The sequence below is a fragment of the Temnothorax nylanderi genome, unplaced genomic scaffold (assembly GCF_030848795.1).
Source record: "Temnothorax nylanderi isolate EJ_2023f unplaced genomic scaffold, tnyl_v1.0 TNYL_tig0035_pilon, whole genome shotgun sequence".
Taxonomy (NCBI): Eukaryota; Metazoa; Arthropoda; class Insecta; order Hymenoptera; family Formicidae; genus Temnothorax; species Temnothorax nylanderi.
Window position 1 is genome coordinate 1431615 of NW_027249097.1, and position 8073 is coordinate 1439687.

At 35.9% G+C, this 8073-nt stretch overlaps 3 protein-coding genes and 1 long non-coding RNA gene across 6 annotated transcripts; 3 read left to right on the forward strand and 1 right to left on the reverse strand.

The window, feature by feature from the left end:
• Positions 1-696: 696 nt before the first annotated feature.
• Positions 697-1798, forward strand: LOC139771115 (protein Abitram). The gene has a single exon (XM_071703635.1). It carries the CDS (start codon positions 855-857, stop codon positions 1629-1631), a length of 777 nt encoding a protein of 258 aa, XP_071559736.1. The 5' UTR covers positions 697-854; the 3' UTR covers positions 1632-1798.
• Positions 1799-2077: 279 nt separating this feature from the next.
• On the reverse strand, positions 2078-4515 carry Coq2 (ubiquinone biosynthesis protein COQ2, mitochondrial). 3 transcript variants are annotated; one of them, XM_071703633.1, is made up of 7 exons: positions 4379-4515; positions 3543-3889; positions 3281-3447; positions 3065-3212; positions 2781-2974; positions 2511-2699; positions 2078-2445 (listed from the first exon to the last, which is right to left on the reverse strand). In XM_071703633.1, exons 2-7 carry the CDS (start codon positions 3880-3882, stop codon positions 2233-2235), a joined length of 1251 nt encoding a protein of 416 aa, XP_071559734.1. In that variant the 5' UTR covers positions 3883-3889; positions 4379-4515; the 3' UTR covers positions 2078-2232. The 3 variants fall into 3 exon arrangements, with proteins under 3 accessions (XP_071559734.1, XP_071559735.1, XP_071559733.1); XM_071703634.1 differs by having other exon boundaries at positions 4387-4506; XM_071703632.1 differs by having other exon boundaries at positions 4133-4474.
• Positions 4222-4830, forward strand: LOC139771117 (uncharacterized). The gene is made up of 2 exons (XR_011717872.1): positions 4222-4327; positions 4474-4830. It is a non-coding gene; the product is annotated as an uncharacterized lncRNA (long non-coding RNA).
• Positions 4831-6062: 1232 nt separating this feature from the next.
• Dak1 (cytidine/uridine monophosphate kinase Dak1) lies at positions 6063-7649 on the forward strand. Its single transcript, XM_071703636.1, has 2 exons — positions 6063-6507; positions 6796-7649. Exons 1-2 carry the CDS (start codon positions 6139-6141, stop codon positions 7072-7074), a joined length of 648 nt encoding a protein of 215 aa, XP_071559737.1. The 5' UTR covers positions 6063-6138; the 3' UTR covers positions 7075-7649.
• Positions 7650-8073: the final 424 nt, after the last annotated feature.

Sequence of the window (8073 nt, forward strand, 5' to 3'; positions counted from 1 at the left end):
AGCTAAATATTATTAAGACATAAATCTAAATAAAACACGCTTTTAAAAATACTACAATGAAAGAAATATACTGTATTCGTAGCATATCAGTTTTAACACAGCAGCATTAATTGAGAATAATCTTGCTAATTTAATAACAGAGTATTAATAAAACAAATAACATACTTTTATTAAAAGAATAACGTAACTTTCATAAAATTGTCGATCTTTAATATAGTACAAATAGTAAAACTTAAATTTTCGGTTGTGTCGGTGTCTGCCGGCAAGTCAGCGTTTGCCGCGCGATTGCGTAATGACGAAATACGAGTAGTTTTGCAAAGGACCCCCTCGCCAAAGCAGAGATATGAATTATAGATCGCTGGCCACGCACAATGCCGCCTGTAATGAGATATTTCACCGATTTCAGGACTGCGAGAATGAGGTAACGTCGCGCTCGTGAGTTACGCCGTGTGCCTTTTCAACCGCTCTGTACTTGCAGCATCCGTACCGAAGGTTTCTGGGCTGCTGCGAGCACATCCAGCGGGAGATGAACGAATGCATAAAGAAACAAGTGAGTCCCGTCGTCTCGCGCGAATTAAACCGTGACTGATTTTGCCCCGCCGTTTGTTGCAGCGAGAGATTCGCAGGGCGGAAAGCGCGCAACTCCGACGTAAGAGGTTAGAGACGGGGGAACCGGCGCAGCGAGAAACGAGCGATTAGTCGTCGCGCACGAATAATTCAACGAGTAATTCGATTATTATCCAAGGACTGTTTGAATTTATTTTTGTACCATTGCTGCGTTACCTGCGACAACGGCAGATTAGAACGACTGGAATTGTACGTACATACGCTAATCCAGTACCTTGGAGCTAAGCATGAATCTGATATCGGAGGCCGACGGACCGAAGACGAAACGAATGAAATCTGAGAACGATGAAAGGAGATCGTGCGATCAGAAGGAAGAAGACGACGTACGGGAAAATGTGGCCGAAGGTATTTCTGATGCGAAAGAGATTTCTCAACAGGAGGAGCACGAGAGATCGGTGGATAGCGATAACGAGGCTTCGGCGACCGTCGACAGCGACGACGAGTCGTTCACGTTTCCTCCCGACGAGGATATTACCGACATGTTAGACGAGGTGCAATATAACGGATATTTTCCTACGGTTACCGATCGCTATTTTACCCCCTATTACAAAACGGACGTACAATCGCCTGGAGACGATATGTGCGTATGGATTCACAGTAATCGTATCTGCATGCTGTCCTTGGCGCCTAGTCATGTCATTTTGCGAAGCAACAAAGGTATAGAGAAGGTTGACTTTAGGGTCAGCGACAAGTTGGATAGATCCTTAAATAAAGTCTCGGGAAAGGGTAAACACGGCGCGCAGCCATTGCAGACTAACTCGAACGTCTGTACTATATCGTGCCTGGATGGGCAAACGTACGTCATCAAGTGCTGTATGATAGGAAAGTTAGTGGAAGTTAACGAGACGTTGTCAGAGGATCCGCAACTTCTCAAGGAACCACCGCATAAAGGTGGATATTTGGCTATAATATTGCCGAATATAAAACTCTTGGAAAGTTTAAAGCAATCTCTGTTGACTCACGAACAATACATTGAACTTGTTAAAGAAAGGGAAAAGAAGTGACGCAGTGATAAAGAAAATTTTATCTATTGACAGCTGTTATTGCTGAGAAACGATTTGGTCAATTTTTATAACAGCAATGAATAATTTATAAGAAACTAGGTAGTAATTATTAGAATTGGAAATAATTAAGATTTTGGAAAAATAAATTAATTTGACTTTCTTACGTATATCCTAATTTTCTTCTATCCTTGTTTTATTCTAAGATGTTAACAATTTATTAATTATCTTAACAATCACACAATCGCTGTTTTCTAATATTAATTTTGTTCATATCTCAAGAACTATTATTCTGTTATTTCATAAAAATGAGAGGTAAACACGATTAAACCATAATACTGATGATACGATTAAATCTATTCGAATATATGCTTGATTTATAATACCTCAAGTAAATATAAAAATTTCTATATTTGAAATTAATGTAACATTTGAGAATTTATCACGTGTGAATTGAAGAATATTTATTTACTAATATAATTTTTCTGTTTCATCTAGTTTTATGTAATTTACATAATTTAAAATACTAGTTTTACATAATTTACATAGTTTACACAAAGTGCTAGTTTTACATAATTTAAGACTGCTATATTGAAATTCGTAATTATAAATCGTACCTATTTTTTATTTCATCTAACTTTTCATCTAATACAACACTTTGGTGCTTTCTTTCTTCAATTTCATTCTCTTTTTTCACGATTGACTTTTTCATTAAGTTTCCTAACACAATACCAATAAATAATATCATACCTACTTTATGATTAGATATGAATTTTTTGGCGCAATCCGTAGGATTATTAATGTTCAAAGTATATATCTGAAAGAAAAAAATTCCTTTATTCGAGTGACAATTATTTTAAATCGATGTCTAATAATTTTTACCTGGTTGCTAATATGCGTTGCAATCAATCCAACAGCAGTATAGTAAGGCCAGGTTTGAGTAGTTAATACACCGGAGGTGATTAAACTCGCAATCATTACTATTCCAAAACCAGACAAATAGAATTTCGTGTCCTCCCCGAATTTTATAGCAGTCGACTTCATGCCTAGCAAAATATCATCCTTTTTATCCTAGAAAAGTACGACTAGTACAAAAAAATTCGTGAGCGATATGAGAGGCGCAAAAAGTTATTACATTTCTGCTGTACGTACTTGATGAGCATATATCGTATCATACATAATAGTCCAACAAATACCAGCTACGTAGAGGGGCAAGCATATAGACCAATCGCACGATCCGTGTATAGCTGACCACCCTAGTAAGGCACCCCAATTAAAAGTCATTCCCAGAATTAATTGCGGCCAGTACGTTATTCTCTTCATAAGGGGATAAATTATTACTAAACCTAAAAAAGAAAATACAAGATGTGTCGTATTAAATATTTTAGATTCATTTTAGATATACAATTATAAGTCTTCGATATATTATGTAATACCTAGTGAACTGGCACCGAGAAATACGCTGTACCAATTTAGTTGCAACAATACAAGTAATCCTAAACTCAATTGTCCAGCTAGGAACATTAACGACTGTTTTGGCGTTATTTGACCAGTTACCAAAGGTCTGTCCTTCGTTCTGGCTACCTGAGATAACAAGTTTACATAAACCATGATATCCAAGAGACGAAGAATGTTGTCACAAAGAATTTTACCATTTTGTCAATGTCCTGATCCCACATGTCATTTATGGTGCATCCCGCACCGCGCATTATGAATGCACCCGTACCAAAAAGCGCTAACATATGAAGATCCGGTAAGGCGCCGACAGGAGCCGCCATGGCGATACTCCATCCACAGGGCCAAAATAGTAACCAGCTTCCTGACGGAGAATTTAGAAAAGAACGGAGATTGAATATACGCAACGTATTCATTAATTGCAGTCAATAGATAATGATTTGAATAATCGGGACTTACCTATCGGTTTGTCTATTCTCATAAGTTTCATATACGGTTGTACTTTAGGTGAGGCATTATTGACTAGCTTTGCGGCGATGCTCAAGCATCTCTTCTGCTGTGAATCTGCTAACTTGACACGAGTCGATATATCTTCTATCCTTAACAAAGAATAGGTCGTCCTCAGTACATCGGGACTCGCTTCATATTTGTACTTATTGCATACTGCGGAGAAATGAATCTTTGTACATGATCTAAAATTCACAGCCGTAGGGTTTAACAGCTTGAGGCTGGAATACGTGTTATGTGACAGCAAACTGACAGCTCCAGTGAACCAGCGGCATCTTTTTACAATTATCATTGTTCACCTATAATGATATTGAAAGCTTAAATGAATAAAACTGATACATTCTTAATTTGTTAATATATCAATGGCTCTGTCATCAAGTCTCATATCTTTGCCGTGTGAAAGCTGATAAAATATTTGTTTAATAAAGCGAATATATGTGTTAAGAAAATAACAAATATTAGGATATATCCTACTAAAAAAAAAAATTCTTACTAAATATCCTACTAAAAAAGAAAATTATCAAATAAGATTGAAATCTAACCTCTGCATAGTACATATATAATCTTCGGATTGACTGACTTGGCAATTAATTTGAAAAGTCATCGACGAGATTACTCGATAGAGGGGATAAAAAAAACTTGTAAGTCGTATACTTTATTCTTCATTATCCGAAATAAGATATTGTCAAGAAGAAACGTGAACATTGTTGAGGTTATACGCTCCGCAGAAAGAACCGGTAAATTCAGAGATATAGTTTTGTATAATTTTAGCAATCTTAAGAACAGACCTGCGTACTTGATAACGCATAACTGATTGTCATTAGGTCATGGTCGTTGCGTTTTATTCAATTTAACACGTATTTGAACTTTGATCCTCGTCTAGTCTCACGTTGCGGTGGAAAATCGCAAGATAAATCTGCACCGGGTGCGCATGTGGATGACATAAATCGTCGATCACGTGACCGGGCTCGACAGGTGCGTGCTCCGATACCGTCCAAAATGCTTCCAGAAATGCGTAAATTATTTTTATTTTTTACTATTATTTATATATCCTGCAACTTACATATGTTACATATTATATTAAACTTATATGTATATATTTTGTTTTTAAATTAATGTTACACATTAATATTATATATGTGACTTAAAATTTTAATTTTTATACGTAATGTGCTCCGATCTATATATTATGTAAAATGCTTATCAATACTTATATTAATAAAATATCTATAACAATAGATATATACATAATTTCGTATTTATTGTAATATGAGAGAGATTCTGGAGTTTTTCTTACTCTTGCATTAAATGCTGGTATTTCTGCGATAAGTGAACTGTAGACGAAACAGATCAATAAATTTAATTGTTTCCATTTATTAACTGTAATATTTACTTCAAAGAAAATTTCATGTTATTGTTTTTACTGTACTCAATTCTTATTCTTTTCTCATAAAGACTCTTTACTAAAGTCTAATATAATAGTTCACAACGATACTCCTTTATCACAATACGATACGCACGCGACTGAGGTTTGATTGTTTAATAGCGTCTGCTACTGTTTATTTTACTGCGCATGTCCAACGTATTTTACGCACGCGAGATTACATAATGCCATTCTCGTCTTATTGAAATTTTATAAAGAGAATCGCAATTCCGAGAATTTTAAAAATTTTAAATCGCCAAAATTTAAATTTCAAAAAAACAAATAAAGTATAGAGAAGAATATAATAATATATGAGATAATTCTTTTCCATTATATTCATTATTGGAATATGAGCAATATGATGATCACTATGCACAATAATACACAAACAGTATTTGTAAATAATTGATAAAACTTTATGTAGTAGAGCATTTATGACTGTTTAAAATTTTAAATTATATTTGTATTAATATATTGATTTAATATTGCATGAGTTGTTATTTGTCTTTAATATTATCTGAAAGCTATTATTTATCTTTAATTTAAGCCTTCATACGTATGAAACACAAATGTTAAACTGTCATCATCGAGAATTTTATGGAAGTTTGCGTAACTATTAAAATTTAGACAGCTTATAATATAATACTAATTTTATGATTTATTATTATGATATATCGTCTTGATATTTAACAGATATATGCCCGGGATTAAGGGTCTTTAACAACAAAATTATCTTGTCAGATAAAATTTTGAATCATATAATTAATATACGAAATATATCTAAATGCCTAATGATGTTTTGACATCCGTATTGATGCAAAAGTTTATGCACTAACAATAAGATGTTCGTAAAATTATAATCATACGTGGACGAAGGAAAAAGAAAACAAAAACGGATCTATTTTGAACGTTTAAAAGCGGCCAAGTATCATCGTTGATTCGATGGACCGCAGCTTTCCGCATTCCCGGCCACGTGAGCCTTTTAAAAAATGGCGCCAGTCACAACCGCCGCGTGTGCGTCGTGTGCTTGACGAGACGGCCGCGGAGTGCCGGGAGTGCGGAGTGCGGACTGATTGACGACATCGACGTGCGTGTATACTGTGTGTATAGTATACGTAGCGATTCATGCTACGGGCTCTCGCGGCTGGCGCGCGACGTTGCATCCGCACGATGTCCACCGTCACGCAGAAGCCGGAGGTGGTGTTTATCCTGGGCGGCCCGGGCGCCGGCAAGGGTACGCTCTGCTTTTACATCGAGGCGCGTTACGGCTATGCTCATCTGTCGGCCGGCGACCTGCTGCGCGAGGAACGCGCCAAACCTAGCTCAAAGTATCGCGAGCTCATCGAGACGCATATCAGGAACGGCACGATCGTCCCCGTGGAGATCACCTGCAGCCTCATCGACCGCGCCATGCAGACCTCCGAGAACCCGCACCGCCGGTTCCTCATCGACGGCTTCCCCAGGAATCAGGATAACCTCGACGGCTGGAACAAGGTATCGGTCGAGAATTATCTCTCCTTATCTGTCGGATATGTATTGGCACTATTGGCTTATATCTCTTGAATTTATTTACATTAGTTAAACCTGGGATTGCCAGTAAATTGTCAGAATTTGTCTACAACTGAAATGCACACTGTGGTTCTTGCAATCGACGTGCAGAATAATATTGTATTTTCATTTAAAAAAAAAGATGTATAAATAGATATTTAATGGAAGCAAAGTAACAGCAGAATATATCAAAATATAATGTGTTGTATTTCATGTTACATATCTTGATGGCAGGTGATGGCTGACAAAGTTATCCTGAAGGGCGTAATATTCTGCGACTGCAGTCAGGAAGTTTGCACTCCACGTTGCCTGAACCGGGGTGCCAGCGGAAGCGGCCGCAGCGACGACAATGAACAGTCCTTGGTCCTCCGTCATCAAACTTACCTGAAAAATACTATGCCGATAATAGAAATGTACGAACGGCAGGGCCTAGTTTATAAAGTTAATTCTATGAGAACGCCGGAAGAGGTATTTGAGGACGTCGTGGAATACTTTCCTAAGATAGGATGGTAATAACGATGGTCCTAACGATCTCTTTTTAACAAGTTCAATATTATTGGCGCAATAGTGGTTCGTTTTTTATTTTTATTTTGTAGTATGGACATTTTTGTGGGATACATTTTAGAGATTTTTTTTCCATCTTATGGGATAGAACAGGTTTATCTAATTTTGATCACTGTGTGGTATCAGTATTTATCTCAATTTTTGTAACACGTTGCAACTTATATACTGGCTAAATATTCCTTCACAAATGTACAATAATACAATGCAAATGGATAATGGTATCAACGATCGGAATCCGAAATCTGTAAATATCCTGCCGAAATCGTTAATAATGAATGGCAGTGTAAATTCTTTGATACAATGTTATATGCATATAGCGTGCGCGTTAGTATACATAGCTTATATATTTATAGAATAAATATTTAAGCAATGTGTTATTATCGAAATGTATCGATTGAAAATTTAATAATCGTTAGAAAAAGAATTGCATATTAATGCGAGAAATGATGGAAGAGAAAAAAATGGAAGAGATGTCTCTATCGTGTATTTTTAATTTATACGTAAAAATACATTCCTTAAATTAATATGTTAGTGTTTTATTCCAAACTTTCAGTTTGTCATTTTCCCTTAAAATTTCCAGATATGCAGAAAATATCTACCTTTTAAATTTAAAAAAGGCTTTCTGATTCTCATGTACCTGTATGCTGTCGATATGATAGATTTCCTAATCCCAAAATTGTTACTTTTAGCACTTCATAACTTTTGTTCTACTTGAGAGCGACGTTTTATCGTTATGTGGTCAAATGGGAAACGCCCGTTATTTTGTACAATGAAAACGGTTCATTCCGTAGAAGCCTTCCATCATTCCAGTCAACATTAATCAGCAATTTTATTTTTTTTGCTTATATATTTTAATACATTTTTTATTTGGCATATACTTATTAATTTTTAATTTATTCATGTATATAAGACCTAGGTAGCAGAGTGACGACAAATGACGTATTAATA

What these genes read in the sequence shown, in the direction of transcription:
- LOC139771115 (XM_071703635.1), top strand. Translation starts at nt 855, where the DNA reads ATGAATCTGATATCGGAGGCCGACGGACCGAAGACGAAACGAATGAAA.
- Coq2 (XM_071703633.1), bottom strand. Translation starts at nt 3,882, where the DNA reads ATGATAATTGTAAAAAGATGCCGCTGGTTCACTGGAGCTGTCAGTTTG. An exon ending in GAGAATAGACAAACCGATAG is followed by an intron (nt 3,448 to 3,542) that starts GTAAGTCCCGAT and finishes ATTCTCCGTCAG; the next exon opens with GAAGCTGGTTACTATTTTGG. An exon ending in ATCAGGACATTGACAAAATG is followed by an intron (nt 3,213 to 3,280) that starts GTAAAATTCTTT and finishes TTGTTATCTCAG; the next exon opens with GTAGCCAGAACGAAGGACAG.
- Dak1 (XM_071703636.1), top strand. Translation starts at nt 6,139, where the DNA reads ATGCTACGGGCTCTCGCGGCTGGCGCGCGACGTTGCATCCGCACGATG. An exon ending in ACCTCGACGGCTGGAACAAG is followed by an intron (nt 6,508 to 6,795) that starts GTATCGGTCGAG and finishes TCTTGATGGCAG; the next exon opens with GTGATGGCTGACAAAGTTAT.